This window comes from Meriones unguiculatus, chromosome 11, assembly GCF_030254825.1.
Source record: "Meriones unguiculatus strain TT.TT164.6M chromosome 11, Bangor_MerUng_6.1, whole genome shotgun sequence".
Classification (NCBI taxonomy): Eukaryota; Metazoa; Chordata; class Mammalia; order Rodentia; family Muridae; genus Meriones; species Meriones unguiculatus.
The window spans coordinates 80,121,276-80,138,194 of record NC_083359.1 but is presented as its reverse complement, the minus strand read 5'-3'; the positions used below and the strand labels follow the sequence as shown (position 1 = coordinate 80,138,194).

The following is a 16,919-nucleotide window of genomic DNA, read 5'->3' as shown; positions in this document are numbered from 1 at the left end:
TGAATTGCACTATGGGTATAGCGTTAAGTTTGGGGCAAAGGAACAAGCTTTTTGTACTCTTCTGTTATCGAGTCATTGGCTACAAGCTGCTTCTGGGAGGAGACAAACATCTCCTGTGATCCAGTTGCTCCTTGGCTCAGGGATTTCTCAAAGAAAATGGAACTGTTAACAATTGGCACTCAGGGAAGCTGGGAAGAGGGGGCTCTGTGTGTGCTGCACACCAACATTACCCACCTGGGTAAGGTGAATCTCACCTGTTGACTTCTGTGTCCCATCTTATCAATCATCTCTGCTCTTTTGTCATGCTTCATCTTCAGGCCCTCTGGCTTTTTTCTCTCCAAGCAATGTCGTAATGCTGAAGTCTATGACTGTAACTTTCCATTCTCCTCTCCATCCTGGTTTATCTCTTCTCCCCCTCCCCCAACATCCTTCCCTTCATGATCAGGATTCTTGTCCTTGCCAGCTACTTCCTTCAGCACCTTCCCTCCCCACTGCCCTCTAAGCAACTGCAGTCTGGTTTTTGTCTTAACTCTTGTTCTGAAATTACTTTTGTCAAAGTTACCAACCTTCTCCTTATTTCTACTCTTGACAGACACTTTTCTGTTCTTCTTTTATTTCAACTGCCAGGAACATTTGGAATGATCTCCTCCCTCCTCACTAAAGAAGCCAGCACCGCTGGATGTCTTCCTGCCTTCTCTTTGCTCAGCCTCAGGCCTCTCTGCCAACTTTGTTCCTTCTCCCTAGTCTTGAAATTTCACGATTCTACAGCAATTATCCTATGTCTTCTCTCCTCATTCTGTATATCTTTCTTTCAGTCAGACTGGGGACTTTCCAGTTTTTAAAAAGATTTTTTTTTCCTCAAATATCCCATAATGTGTAATTCAAAGCCGTGATTTCTTTTTAAGCAAAGAAAAATCAACATTGTTTCTTTATAGAGTTTCAGATTGCATGGTTCAGATACTTTTTTTGAAATTGATCTCTCTTCTCTCTGCCTCTCTCTTTCTCTAGATCTTCTTCTCCTATTTCCCTAAACATGGGATACAGTAATGACTACTTCATTATTTCATACCTTTCATTATAATTTAAATTTTTAATGGTCTTTAATTTCACAAATGTTTTAGACACTCAGGACCATATATGTACTTCTCTAATACAGATTTCTAATTTGTTCATTACAGGGTCCTCATACTGCTGCTAAACGGAGCTTTTGTGTGACAGAATTATTCAAATATAAACTCAGGGAGCAATTATCTTTTCAGAATAAGTCTCACTGTGTAGTTGTGCTGGCCATGAGCTTGGATGTTCCCGACATAGCTTCCTGAGCATGTGGTGCCACCGCATCCAAGTCAGGGGATCATTCTGGATCTTGCTTTCTCACTGTGTCTCATCTGACCAAGTACCAGTTTCTATTGGTTCTGTTTATGAATACACCTCAAAGGCAACCACAACATTTCAGCCATCTACAGTGCTTTGTGTTGTGCATCTTTGAACTCCTTCTCCACATTTTTTCTCAAGGGCAGTCTCCCTATGAAGGCAACATAACTTGTGTTCCTTCCTCTTTTGGAAAGTGATAAACACCTGACCATGTGTTTGTGCAAGTTCTCCATGACCTGAGTGCTGTTGGTCATTTCAGCATCAGTGTTTCTAGTTCCCCACAGCTCTTATCAGTTAATTCCTATCCATTCCCCGGGTCTTCATACAAGGGCCACCTCTTTCTCCTCTGCCATTCCCTACTCTGAGACACTCCTTTTCATTGGCTAGGTCTCCGTGTAGATGTCAATTCTGGGAAGACATTGCTAATTCCCAGAACCCTAGTTAGGTGAGCCTGCTCTTGGCATCCTACAGCATTGGCTACTTTTCCCACCAGAGCACCTCCTGAGCCCTATTCCTTGGTGGCTCTGCTATCAGGGTCCAAGTTCTACCATGGTGGCATAATGGCTGAGCTTGTGCAACAGCAGAGTCTGGCTGGTGATGGTAAGTCCTCATTATCTAGTAGTTGTTCAATAAATGTTTTCTGAATTAATAGGTGTGTTGCCTGATATCTAAAGTTAGTGTGTAAATGAGTTTTGGTTATTGGTTTTCTCATGGAGCCCATTTCTTTCTGTTGCTTCAGTTAAATTGGAAGCTGGGAGTTTAATCTGACCTATGTATACTGTAAAAATAGATCTGACTTTGAGGCACATATATGTGCCTGTAGGCAAGGGTGTGTGTGATGTATTTACAGAAGAATGTTTTGTTAGAAAATGGGATTTGAGGAAACACTTTTAAGATGCTCTACAAGGAGGAAAGAGCTTCAGGAGGAGAAAAAGAAATAACAGAGAGAATGACTAAAGTACCAAGCGCCTGCATGGATGTTTATCATGAGCTGGAATGCATTGTGTCCGCTCCAGTTACCCACAAGGACTGTTCCTTCTGGGGAAAGCTTCCTATTTTTAAACCCAGAATGAGTCCCGTGGAATTACACAGCCCATTCCTGCTCAGACCAGAAGAGTTTCTCAGTGTAGAATGCTTTTGCCTTTAGTCACCACACCAACAGTTGTCGAAGCCAGAGGTGGGAGGTCTCTTTGCATGTGCTTATTTATCTCTTGCTGTCTACCAGAGGGAGCAGGTCCTACCTGATACTCGGGAATTTCAAACTTTTTGAAGTTTAACTGAAACCTCTGGTTTTGAGACTATTTCGCAGCCAGACGATGTCTGTGAAGTGTGGCTCGGGGTAGAGACGGAGCACCACTCTCTGCTTTACTTTTCATGTTGAAGTCATCTATATCATCAAGTGCTATCAACTAGTACTGACAGACCAACGGCTACTGTTGAAAATAATTTTCTAAGTTGTTTCCCTGAGAAAGTCATGAAGCTTGCCTTCCGGGAGCCCTGTCCAGATAATAAGAGAAAGAATGCACACAAATGCACAAAATGAACATGAACTGGCATATGTGGACACACACACATATGCAGGCATGGGTGTGCACATGAGCCTGTGTGGGCACACACACACACATCACCACCACACATCACATATACACAAATATACAATATTATTATTAATTAGTGTTATTTGTTTTAGAGAAATATTGTTTTTAAAAAACTGCCCTAAATTAAAAAAGAAATAAAAAGCCCTCAAAAGTGCAAAGAATATTACTTCAAATCCTACTATTTCATTTTCTCCTAGAAATCCCTTATCTACATTAGTATGTATTTGCACTTTTATTTAAGTGTCATTACATTGTACAAATAACCGATTGAAGATTATATTAGTCTGTTTGTGCTGCTATAACAAAATGTTTAGAACTGGGTAATTTATGGGAAGACTAAAGGGAAAATTATATTTCACAGTTCTGGTATCTAGGAAGTCCACTCCCAAATCATGACATCATATTTATTGTCTGGTGCAGACTATTCTCATCTTCTAAAAAGATGGCATCTAGTGGCTGTATTCTCTGGTGGAAAGAAACTTTCCCCTCATAGAATAGTTATAATACTTGGTACAAGTGTTTATAAATCTATGATTATCCACATTTTCTCCATTTTTAAACAGATCTCATGAGACATTTAACAAATGCTCTTAGTTAGGGTTTCTATTGCTGAAGAAAATATAGTAAACAAAAGCAACTTGGGACAGAAAATACTTATTTTGCTAACATTTGCACATCATAGTCCAGGAAGTCAGGGCAGAAGGAACCTAGAGGCAGGAGCTGAAGCAGAAGCCAAGCCGGAGTGCAGCCACCTGGCTTGTTCTCCGTGGCTTGCTCAGCTTGCTTTCTTACAGCACCCAAAACCAGCAGGCCCCACAGTGATCTGGGGCCTCACATACTAATAATCAATTAAGAAAACGTAAAACAGACTTTCTCACAGGCCAATTTGGTCAGGTATTTTCTCAATTCAGAGTCCTTCTTCTAAAATGACTTTCATTTGTGTCAAATTGACATTAAACTAGCCAGCAGAATGCCTTCTTGAGTTGAGATCTTAACATCCCAGAGGAATCCACTTGCTTCAGAAAACAAAACAAAACAAAATAACCAAAACAGCCAAAGAAACATGCTGGATTGCTTTTCTGACAAGCATAGGTATGTTGATCCCAGGAATCACTTTTATATAAGACAACTTATATACTTAATACTATTATGAAAATAGTTCTCTAGAAGTCTTCCCTTTTCTTGCCATCTTCCACTCCATCAGCTACAAAGGGTTATGTTGATTGCATAGATATCAAATTGGGTCTTTTTGGATCTTAGAGAATACTTTTTTATGATTCTGGAAACTAATTCATTAAAACATAGGTCTTGTACTATCTCTTGAACTGGCTAGAACTTCTAATGTCCTGTAGTCATGTGACCATGGCACCTGAAAAATTTCTCTTCTGACTTTTCTACCTTGAGACCAAATTAGCTGGAATACTGTCTCTGAGTTAGTCAAGAGTACAGAAAACAGAAGCCATTCTAGGTATTAAAATAGAAGCAGCAGCAGCAGCAGGGAATTAAATACAAAAATCGAGTAACTTGGGACATTATTGAAAGGCATGGGGTGCTGTGCTTATGGTTGGGCATCGGGAATATCAGTGCTTTGGGATCACTGACAGCTGCTCTATGCACAAAGCTACTGCTCATGACACAGAGGGCTGAGGAACACCTGGATATCTGCTTTAGCTTCTTGTTCCAGGGACCCAATCTCCAGCTGCTGTCAAAAACTCAGGAAGCCACTCATGACATCAGCAAGTCATGCCATGTCTGCTATATTTGTGCAGTAAAAGGTTTTCATCTTAAAGGTTGCATCTCATGTGCCACATGATTGGTAGAAGATGCCAGAACATTGTTGTCCTGCATATTTTCAGAGGATGGAAATAGTCAAAGTAAGGTCTTCGTCTTCTACTTCCATTCCAGTTCTAACAACAGCAAGGCTGATGGGTAGAACCTGCTCCACATGGATATCCCAATATAAAGGCAAAGTAGACAAGCACAAAACTTATCACTTATATTCTACAGAATAGTAGGGCACACTAGGAGATTGGAGGAAACAAGCACAAACGGATTTGTAACATGTAACTTCTATCGTAGCCTACCAATGTCCTACTCTTCAAACAGCTGACTTCATCCTTCATTCCTGCATGTAATTGTGTGTGCATATGTAGTATGGTGCCAATCACTCTGCATTTTAGTGATTTGTTTATATGATTGTCTTATTAGAGTAACCTTCTTGAAAAGATAGAATGTATTTTATATATTATACTTAATATAATATATTTCATCATCAAGACCTGATGTAGTGATTCACAGATAATAAGGAAAGGAATTAAGAATAGAAGAGAGCTAGCTTTATAATAAGAGACATTCTCAGTTAAGTTTTTCTTCCAAATGTGCAACTTTGGAGTAATGTTAAATTGCTACAAACTTTATCTGAATATGTTTCTTATCTGTAAGGTGAAATGATTATGCTAATCTTATGAGGTTATTGTTGGCTTTTCATAAGAAAATATGTAGGAAGCATCTTGCATACAGTCAGGACCCAATTGACTGTGGTTATAGCTATTGTTAGAAGCAAATAAATGATGTCAGATCAGTGGGTTATTGAATATACTTTAATGATTATTCATGTTGGCAACAAAGCATACTTCCAAGAATTCAGATTTTCTCTTCTTTTTTTTTCTTTCTCATTATATATTTTTGCATTTTTGTTAATATTCTGAGGAATGTGAAATTTTACAATTTATCTCTCTACATTTCTTCATGTTTAAACTAGTTACTGGCTTTATTTTTTTAATTTTATTTTTTATAGTTTTATAAAAATCTTCCTTTCCAAAGTCTACATGTATTCTTTAGTCCAGGAGTTTTCTTGTAACACTTGACTTTTTTTTCCTTTTGATATTTCAGTCTTCCTTTTTTTGATATTTTAATCTGGCTTTGTTTGGAAGATCCAAGATTAAATTGATTTTTAAGATTTACCCTTCCACTTGCAAGGACTTACTTTCTCCTAGAGAGTTCTAGGCTCTGGAGAAATTCCTCCTCTTTGGAAATGTATTATACTAAAAATCAAGCATATTGTTACAAGCCTTGGCTATTGAAATATTGTCAGTTTCTTCCATCACAAGAATGCAATCATTCTATGTTACTGGATAGTTCTGTTTATTTAAAGAGAAAAATAGACAACCAAGTTATCATACCACTGTATTGTTTTAAAATGTTTAAATTATTTTTATTATTCATTTAAGAATTTTATGCATGCACACAATATATTCTGATAATATTTGACTCCCATTCTTCCCTCCAGCTCCTCCTAGATCCACTTCAACCTCCCAACCTCCTAACCTCTAACTGTATGCTTTTTTCCCCTCCATAACATACTGTCTGATTCATGCTGCCTATGGAGTCATGGGTGTGTATCACTCACTGGAGTATGGAGATCTACCAGGGAACACACTTCTAAAGAAACCTCACTCTCTCCTATCAGCCTTTAGCTGCCAAAAAATGGCTTCTTGTCTAGGGATGGGGCTTTGGTAGTTCTGATCCTTCATGCTGGAGGGTTGATTGGCTTGTCATTGTACAGTCTCATGAAGGCAATCACAGCTGCTGTGAGTTCATAATTGTACTGCTCCTATCAGAAGACATTGTTTTACCCTGATTCTTCCCAACCTCTGGCTCTTACAGTATTCCTGCACACTCCTCTTTGATATTCCCTGGGTCTTTGGGGATTGTGAGGGAGTATGACCATGACTATAGTATGTCAAATCTTCACAATAGGTCTTATCAAATTATGTGTCAACCAAGAGCAATGATAATGACCCGTATTGCTATGAGAGTCTCTGGGATACCTTGGCCAACAACTGGAGGGGAGGTATGTCACACTCGGTATTGGGCTTTTGATTTGGCATCTCTGGCTTCTGGGAAGAGCATATCCCTGAGTAGGTATGATTGGCTGGTCAGGAATCCACCTGTCTAGACTACCAAGTAAGCACATTCTACTATACCAGCTTTATTTCACAAGGATTCTGAAGGTTGGACTTGGGTCCTTATGATTTTGAGGCAAGCACTTTATATGCGAACAGACCACTAGCCCTCAATGTTGTTTTATTTTTTACTCTTCTGAGTAAATATGTTGAGTATTTTTAGGTTTATTGGCTATTTTTTTTATCCATTGATAGCTACATGTTCAGTTTCCTAGTGCAAACTATATTGATGAGGTCACTAGGAAGTATGAAAATGCAGATGTCACTTACGTGTGCACTCATGCAGACTGTCTCTATGAGGTCACTAGCATATGCACATGGACAGACTGTCTCTGTTAGTGGTGTGTAACTAAACATCAGTGAGGTCATTCACACGTGCACAGTGATAGACTGCCTCTGTGAGTTCACTCCAGTGTTCATAAGCATAGACCATTTCTGCTTATAGTTACTTCCATGTGTGTAGGTACAGAGCGTCTCTATTTGGCTGGGCCTCATTTGAGATGTAGGTAAAGACTGCTCTTTCTCTGCAGGTCCTGGTGTATAAAGCTGAAAACTTCGCAGTCACTCACGTGTGCATTGGCACAGACTGTCTTTATGTTGTCACTCATGCATTCACAAGTTTTGATTGTCTCTAATGTCCTTCAGATGTGCACAGAGAAAAAAAAAGCCTGTCTTGTGGCCGTGCATGTTCACAAGTGCAGAGTATCTCCCTGAGGTCGCTGAGGAGTGCACAGGTGTAGCAATCACTCTCTGATTATCTCTATGTGAGTATTTGTGTATGTACAGGGGAAAACTGTATGGCAGTCTCTCGTGTGTGCATGGGATCAGAGTGTCTCCATGAGTCTTCTCATGTGTTGTATTAGTTCCTTTTCTCATTGATTTGACCAAACATGAGAAGCAATGTAAGAAAGGAAGAGCTTGCTTTTGTTGACAGTTCCAATGGGAAGGCATGGTAGCAAGAGCAGGGGCCTGGCAGTCATAATGCCGCAGTAATCTGGAAGCAGAGGCTGAACAGGGGCTGAGCTATAAAACTTGAACTCCCGCCCCCAGTGATACAATTGTTATAAGACCCTGCCTCCGAACGGTTCTACAGCTTTCCAAAATCAGCACCGGCAGCTGAGGACCAAGTCCTCAAAAACATGAACCCATGGGAGAATTTCACATGCAAATCACATCATTTGTGCATATGTGCACAGAGGTCTCCACAGATGTCACTTGTATGTGTGAAAATTCAGACCATCTCCCCATGACAATCTTGCATGTCTGAGCAGGTACAGACTATCCACATGTGCCACAGGTGTATTACAGCTAGAGGTTGCTTTCTCCTCTAGGTACTGGAAAGAGTTGACAGTAACTCCCTTGGTGTGTTGAAACACTTGCCACTGCTCATCCCTCTTCTTGGAGCTAGTGAGTCTCACTCGGGTCTGTGGGTAAAAGGTTTCCACTATGTGGAATGTGTTCTTCTGACTCAGTTTCCCACTTCTACTTGGAAGTGTTCTTCATGTGCTCAGGGGAGTCTCCCAACTCTTGCTGCAGATTCTCAGACTCAGGCCTGCAGGGCAGAATGTAGAGCTGCCTAGAAGCCGGCTGGGCAGTGGTCTCTTCAAAATGATTTGTCATGGCTGCTGATGTTGGAGGAAAGAAGGTTTGTGTGGCAAGTGAGCCAAGATTATTGTCTTGTGGTATGGCACATCCTCTCAGTCATCCACCCGTTGTGATCCCTTTCAAGTCTTTTGCTTTTTGCTCTTTCTTTGGTCTCTGCCTGTTCCTGTACCAACACAGTACATACTGCTCTCACTTGTACTCTCCCCTCTGTAAATTATCTGATACTGAGAGAAAGGTGAGAAATCTGAGGCCCACTTTATCCAGACTTACTGTGTCTTCTGTATATAACCAAAACTAAATCCTCTGGCAAATCTACACACACACACAAATAACCTTAGATTTGCTAAATGTACCACTATTTCAGATGCATTATTTCTTTTGCACTTTCCACACTGATATGCTGCTTCTAAGATGTGTGTGGGTAAAGTAAGACCAGGTGCCTGTCTGCTAGAGGGATATGTTGCTATAGCCTTGGTGGTAAACGTGTGAGTAGATAAGCAGATAATGAGAGGATTATCCAGACACTGGTGTTGTTTGGAAGCTTAGGAGAAACGGGTTCCAGGGACAGTGGAGAGTGAGTTAAGAATGGGCAGAAAAACAGTGATGGGTGTGAAAAGCAGGAAGTGGAACCCGCTGTAGTGACAGAGAACAGTTGGTCTCGGAAAACAGGAGAAGGTATAAGAAAACATATTGCTCCAAAAGAAAGGACATAGAGAGCTCCAAACAGAAGGAAAAAGCTAATAATATAAAATGTGAAACAGGGCTCCAATACCACACACAATGACTAGATTTGTTCTCACTGTTGTGGGGAGAAAATGAAGATGTCATTGACAACTTTAATAAAAGCAATTCTGATAATGTAATACAGATGAGAGCCAAGTTATAATTGGGTTTAGGGGTGCATGGGTCAATGGAAGGTGAATAAATAATTTTTGGAGGAAATTTGAATTGGAAAATAAGAAGGAAAAAGAAAGGGTGTTGGTTATAGTTTACTCAGAAAACCCCATCTTGTGCAACCAAAGAGATGAATAAAAGCAAGTGAAGAAGGAAATAAGTGTAAGTGTGGGTGTGTGTAGCTGTGATAGAATTTCTGATGCGTGGCCTTCATTCTATTCTCAAAGAAAGAGAGATTGAGCAGTTACTAAGAGTCTAAAGAATCAAGTGTGAGTGTGTTGGGACAAAGTGTAGTATGAAGGTTTTAAGTAATCTCAGAGAGGGGATATTCACAAACAAATGAAAGTATCAAGTGAATAATCTATATGAGAACATGAATTTAAAAAAAAAAGTTAGTCTAGGAAAAGGAGGTAATGAGAATGAATAGCCAACGGAGAATGGAGTGAATGTCATGAGGAATTATACCTTGTTTTCGGTGGACATGGCACATAAGTGTTGACATTCCCTAACACTCAGAGGAGCCAGGATGAAGGAGAAGACTGAGCCAGGTGCTGCCACCCTTCATGATTGTGGAGTAGCCAGAGATGAGGTTGACATGATGGGCACATAAGAAGGGACTTAATGGGAGAAAAAAACTCACGCAGTTATGACGGCTTGCTGGGAAAATGCTAAAATTGATACTTTGAGGGTCTATATGTACCAGGATCAGGCTGGATGGTGAGAAAGTTTAGACTTATCTATCCCCCCAAATTGGCTGACAGTCCTTAAGAACATTTATGTTTTATTCTGGGATGGGGCCTATCTTCCTAGGTATGTTCAGTACCCCTTCTCCAGAGAGATTCATGGTGACTGTGGGAAGAGTGGCTGTGACTTCCAGGGTGAACAGCAGTCTCTCATATTTTCATATCTTGCTTCTCAATATGCCAATTTCTGATACTGTGTGCAGCCCAGACAGGCCTCAAAGTTGAGATTATCTTTCTCCTGCCTCCTAAGTACTGGGATTACTGGCATGGGTGGATATCGTTAGAGTGTGGAGAATATAAGTAAAGGTAGTTGTTGGCAGAGCCTGAGAAAGTAAATGTAGTTCATTCTTTTTAATACACAGTTCAGATTGGTTTATAAATCTTGTGTATTGTTTTTCAGTTGTGTGTATAGTTTTACCATCTTTTAATATTAAGTGCATCTATTCCTTTATAAAAACATTTTATTTTTTAATTAAAATATAATTGTATAATTCTCTTCTATTTTCTCTTTCTTAACCCCCCCTTTCTCTTTCAAATTCATGGCCTCCTTTTCTTTTATTAATTAATTGTGTCCGTGTATTCCTGATATATATATATATGTTCCTATAATATTATATACAAATTCTTAAATACATAAATAAAATTTGCTCAGTCTGTATAATATTACCCGTAGGCATATTATTTCGGGGCTGACCATTTGGTATTGGGCAGCCAATGGGCGTGCTGAGGGAATCTTCCCTGGGGAAGACTATTTGTCCTGCTTTCTGTTTCCTGTATTTCTTTGTCTAGGCGTGGAGCCCCATGAGATTTCCTTTTTCCATATTAGCATGTCCATTGTTGTCATCCTTGTTTAGGATTTTGGGAGCAGCCATGTAGATGTAACTTCCTGAGTGTTGCTTCTCTTGACACCATCTCATGACAAATTTTCTGTTCCTCTGGATCTTACAATCTTCTTCTCAGCCTTAAGTGCAAGAGTTGGGGGCTGGGTACCACATGATCACTTTTCTCTACATGTTAGTTGTTTGTGGTTTTCTGTAATGGTCTCCATCTGTTGAAAAAAGAAGATTCTTTGATGAGGGGTGAAACCTATATTTATCTGTGGGTGTAAGGATAAATATTTAAAATGTAGTTAGGAATTGTGCTGGTTTAGTAAAGTGGTTGTAGGTTTTCCTCCAAGATTCATGACTTCACTAGCCCCCGAGAGTTGGCTAGGTTTCCTGTACGAGGCATGATTTTTCTCTGGTTGATTGAGCCTTAAGTCCAATTTGAGAGCTGTTGGTTGCCACCAAGGTACTCATGCCACTATGCACCCTTAAGGATATTGTGATGTACTGGGCATTGTTGTAGTTCATATGCATATAACTGCGTTTTCTTTCCTTCCTTTGAAGTTTGCATGGCACCTTCTAGAACTATAAAACTTAGTTCTTAAGGAGAAGGTTTTCAGGTTAGATCTGGCTTGGATTCCCTGAGTCCTGTGTTTGAAGTACATGGTTTTTTAGCTTTGACTGCTGGATGGTAACCAACAACAGCTACACCTTTAATGTATTTTTGGAGTCTCTTGGACCACCCTGACCACCAACATCATTTATCTCTTACTAAGTCATTTCTGTGGTAAGAAGTTCAGTTTTGAATTTAGTAACTACATCAATTGATGGATCCTCAAATTTGAGCCAAGTCCTGGGTACATTAGTTAGTCCAGAAGCTCAGACATTTATCTTCATTAGGTCTGAGTAACTTTTGAAATGCTGTACATGTTACAGAAGAGAGGCTGTCATACATAGGGGGCGGGCACACTGACTGCTCCACTTTAACTCTCCTTGGTTTAGACAGAGATCATTTTCTCTAGACAGTGATCATTTTCATCAAAATAAGTGTTTCCCTTATCAATTTGATTAGGGGCTATTTCCAACTGTCTCTAAATTTTAAAAATTTACTCTTCTTAAGACTTGCTGACCTGTATCTATATTTCTGTGGAGCATAGAAATCCAAGCAGCCACACCCAGTTTGCCACTAGCGTGACAGCATTCTCATCTGGAAGAGTAATTTATGACTGGGGAAAGAATTGGGCAAGGAAGAAAGGGAGATGAGTACAACCAGCCCCTGCTGCTGCTGTTGGAAAGGGAAGAGGCCTTTGGAGGATGCTCAGGAGAAATGAACAGAACTGCTGGGTTGAGAGAGGACAGATGGGTAGTGGCCAAGACTCGCAAATGGAACAGAAAATCCAGTAACACACAGATAGCCCAAGAAAATCATGCCAGGAGCAAGGAAATTTAGGCAAAGTGAGTCAATAAAAAAGAGAGAAAATTGTCAAAGTACCACATCCCGGTTTTTTTTTTCTTCAAAAACCTGAAAGAGGGAGAGAGATAAAGTTCAAACCTTCATCCTGGGTTCCCTCTTCTTGTAGGCTGCCTTTAATCCTAACCCATCCCACCCCTTCTCTGGTTTCATCTCTTCTTCCACACCCCCATTTATTGAAACATTTCCACATGAAAGGTTTTCATGATGTCATCACTACCCCAACCATCAGTAAAAACATAATGCAATTATTTTAATAAACAAGGAAAACAAAAGGAATGTGACTAAGTTCAGGGAAAACCAGGCAAGAGCCCAAAATATTATGTCTCCATGAAAGCAGCTGAAGGAATATCCCTCTGATCATATCCAACACCACCTCAGGGAGCTTGGATGATTTCTTGTGGCCGAGAATGATTTTTCCAAGATGAAATGAACAAAATGAATAAAACAAATGAACAAATGAATAAGAGTACCATTTAAAAACTGCTTTCTCCAAAGCATGTTAAGGTCCACAGCATGACCATTTATAAAACTTTCTTTGCTTTCATTCCTCATTCTAGTTCTGTTCCAAGAAACACAAAAATGATCTCTTTTGGGATTTCCATTTCCTGGGTGAAGAATGCCAGCACATTCTATGCATGGGTTAAATAAATGGCATAAGCAACATGGTTGAAAAGCAGTGAAAGCAACAGAAGAAGGGTCAGGCTGTCCTAATGGGAGTTGAGAGTTTTCAGTGCCTATGGCTTGTCTAGTAGAATGCCAGCCATGAAACCTAATCCTGGCTTTAGCTGGGAAAAGCTGGATTTAACTTTTCCTTTTTTGGGGATGGCACAATTTGATCACTGTTGGAAGCATGTAGTAAGTTTAAGCACTACTGAGTCATGGTTTAGTTGCTCCTTCTTAAATTACATAGATACAACAGGTCATCATGTCTAATGTTACTTGTATATATGTTTTCAGATCTGATCATTTGGTATTATATTGGTGTGCTCTTCCCCTGGGGAAGACTATTTCTTCAGCTCTTGGCCTTCCTAAGTTGCTTGTAGTTTTCTATATATGGCCTTGTGAGCTTCTGCCCACCCCACCCCTCACCCATCCCACCCCTCACCCTGGAGCCCTGTCCACATTGACATGTCTATTGGTGTCATCCTTGTTCAGGTCATGGCCATTTTTAGGCAGCCATATTGGTAATATTTCATGTGTGTAACTTCTCTGACATTTCTAGGGCACACAGTATCATAACAAACTCCCTTTCCCTCTGGTTCTTAAGGTCTCCCCATCCCTCTCTTCTGTAATGTGCCTTGAGCCATAGATGCATGACGTATGATATATGTAAATGTATACCTTGGAGCTGCCCCGCCTCTTTCACTAATCTCTGCATTGTGAACAGTGGTGGTTTTCTGTGATGGTTTCCATTTGCTGTGAAGAGAAGCCTCCTTGATGAGGGATATGGTAGCCGCACTTATCTTTGGTTTAAAGATAAGATGTAGAATGCTGTAAGGAATTTTGATGATTGTTTTCTAAGGTCCATGAACTTATTTAGCCTCAGGAAGCTGCCTAAGTTTCCAGTACCAGGCATGCTTTTCCTCCTTCATTTCAGTTGCACAGCCATTCGATCCCATTGATACTAAAATGGCACTTCCTGCACCTTTATGGATATCTGGCCATGTGGGTAATTACTGCGGTCCATAGATATTGCAGCTTGGTAGGACTGTTTAATTGCTTCACTCCTTTGGCAGCTTGAAGAGCATTTTTGGAACCATGTAAGCTAGACCACAGGAAAGAGGCTTTCAGGTTTCAGGACAGAGTCAGATTGAATCTTCTGAGTTGTGTGTCCTATGGGTGTGGTGCCTTCAGCAACAGGGACCCATCCCCAACCCCTGGCAGGCAATTAAAGGTTACATCAATAATCTATCATGTTTGGGAATCATGTTTTAACGGGCCTTCAATTTTGTGCCTAAATACATATATATGTTGGTTAGTAATTTGAAGGCACTGTCTCAGACTTTTTTATTGCTGCTTTGCTGTTTAAATTAATGAAACACCGCAACCAAAAGCACCAAAAGGGAGGAAAGAATTTCGTTTGCTTACACAACCATATCACACAGTCCATCCTGAAATGCAGGCAGGGCAGGAAGGAACTCAAAGCTGGAATGTGGTGGCAGGAGGTGATGCGGAGGTGATAGAGAAGTGCTACTTCCTGGCTTGTTCCTCATGGCTTGCTCAGCCCACTTTCTTACAAACCCAGGTGTTGCACCACCCACAGTGGGCTGGGCCCTCTCACGTCAATCATTAATTAAGAAAATACTCAGCAGGATTGCCTACAGCTTTGTCTCATGAAAATATTTTCAAAATTGAGGTTTCTTCCTCTCCTGTGGCTCTAGCTTCTGTCAGGTTGACATAAAAACTAGCCAGCATGGGAATCCATCAGATAACCCCTTATTATCATAAGGAGATAGGAGCAGAGAGGAAGATTCTATGGAATAAGGGATGCAAAAAAGGAAATTAATACAGTATCATTTGCAGGTGTTTTATGATGTTTTCTATTCCCCAAACACATCTAACCTCTACTTCTTACAACTTGTTCCCTGGACACTTTCTTTACCCTTTTGTTTAAAAAATGAATGGTTGCTATAGACATATGATAAAATAGAGAGTTAAACTTCCTGCTATCATAAAGACTGAGACACCTATGAGAAGTTGAGAGGCTGAAGACTTTCTTCGACATCCAGAGGATCATTCTCAAAGCAAAGACTTATCAACATCAATGCTTTATCTCGAAGAAATAATTCCAGTGAAAATGAAGAAATGAGAATAACGTCAACAAGAAGGCTTCATGCAGATATTGTGGTATTTCAAAGTAGCAGGATTTTACTTAGTGGGATAAATATCTCAAATGTATGTTTTCCTAGACTTTATGATTGGCATGTCTCTGCCCCTTTTCCCTTCCAAAGGCTTTGGCGACTGGAAATGCCATGATAGTCGTCAGATCTGGCCCTGCTGTTCTCGGCCCTATGGTGTGACATTCTCTCTTTGTGCTTGCTCCCCAGAGCATACATGAGTGTGAAGGAGCTGAAGGAGGTCTTGCAGCTCAACAGTAGCCATTTCCTCAACGTCTACTTTGCCAGCTCTGTTCGGGAAGACCTTGCAGGTGCTGCCACATGGCCTTGGGACAAGGAAGCTGTCAGTCACCTGGGTAAGTGAAATGAAGAACTGTGGTAGTGAAAAGCAAGAGTGTCGGAGGAGATTTGGGAAAGTGAGTTTGGGAACAAAAGAAAAGCGTGAAATATGAAGTCAGTGAATTAAGTACTTTAGGCTGAGAATGATTGTTGGGTAAGTCAATAAAAATGTTTCAAAGTAAAAGCTAAGAGATGATAGGTAAAACACCCAGAATGTTCTAAACTGATTCTATAATCTAGAGATAGGCCAGTTCTGGTGGCACAGGCTGTTAATCCTAGCTAGTAATGCTAGTGCTAAACCATCACATTTCAAGTCCTGCCTGAGCTACAGAGTAAATTCAAGTCAAGCCTGGGCTACTTACTGAGTAGTGATTTGGTGATAGTACTACCAAATGAAAAGCTAAAAAGAAAACTCACATTGCATTCATGAACTTTCAACAGCTACTGATGACTGCACTGGGTCTGAATAAGAATAGGCTCATAAATAGCCAGGCAAGTCTAGAAGAGAGAGTTAGGGAACCCTATCCCTCACTGTTAGGTAAATTCAGGAAAAGTGACATTATTGCCTTTGGCTGTATATACACCCGGGACACAAACAGGCACCAATGGGTAGTCATGATTCAATGGTCATGCATACAACCATGATTAAGACAAATGGACCACAAAACAGTTATATGTCTAGGAGAGGAATAGGTAGTTGGTGGGCTAATAGGGATCTGAGCAGTTTAAGAGATGGTATAGGGGTAAAAAAGCAGTTTGAATGTATCATATACATATGTAGAATTGCCAAAGAGCTAACTTTATTTTTTAAAAATGAGGGCTCAGTGTCATGGTAGGTCTAATGCCAGGTATGGATGGTTGAGACAAGAAATATCACTACTTCAAGGACACCTTGGGGTATACTGTGAGATCCCTATTCCATCAATTAATTAATCAATTGAATTTTGAAGACCTAAACAACCACAGCCGCATAACACCCTGAATGCAAGTAAACTTCTGGGGTAAGGTCCAATTAATTGGATCCCTTATAAATCACAGGAGGACCTAAAGGTAAAAAAGAAAACATCACAAAGGTGGCCAAAGTGTAAAACCTGGTTTAGTAGTTTGGTATCAGAAAGCTGGTGGGCCTTTTGCCTAGCTCAGACACCCAAGGAGACTCTAGGAAATTCAGAAAGGCTTCAGAGGTGCAGTTCCAGTATAGCAGGTAAACTGGAGGTACCCTCCCTGTGTTCCTCATGAAGGCCAGTGTGAATTATTATAGCGGTC

General features: G+C 40.3%; 1 protein-coding gene across 1 annotated transcript in view; it reads left to right on the top strand.

Annotated features, from left to right (window-relative positions):
* Pappa2 (pappalysin 2) overlaps window positions 1–16,919 on the top strand; it is a 254,931-nt gene that overhangs the window by 68,996 nt on the left and 169,016 nt on the right. Inside the window, exon 4 of the mRNA XM_060364529.1 lies at window positions 15,525–15,670. Coding sequence (XP_060220512.1) covers window positions 15,525–15,670 — 146 coding nt within the window. The remainder of the gene's footprint in view (window positions 1–15,524; window positions 15,671–16,919) is intronic.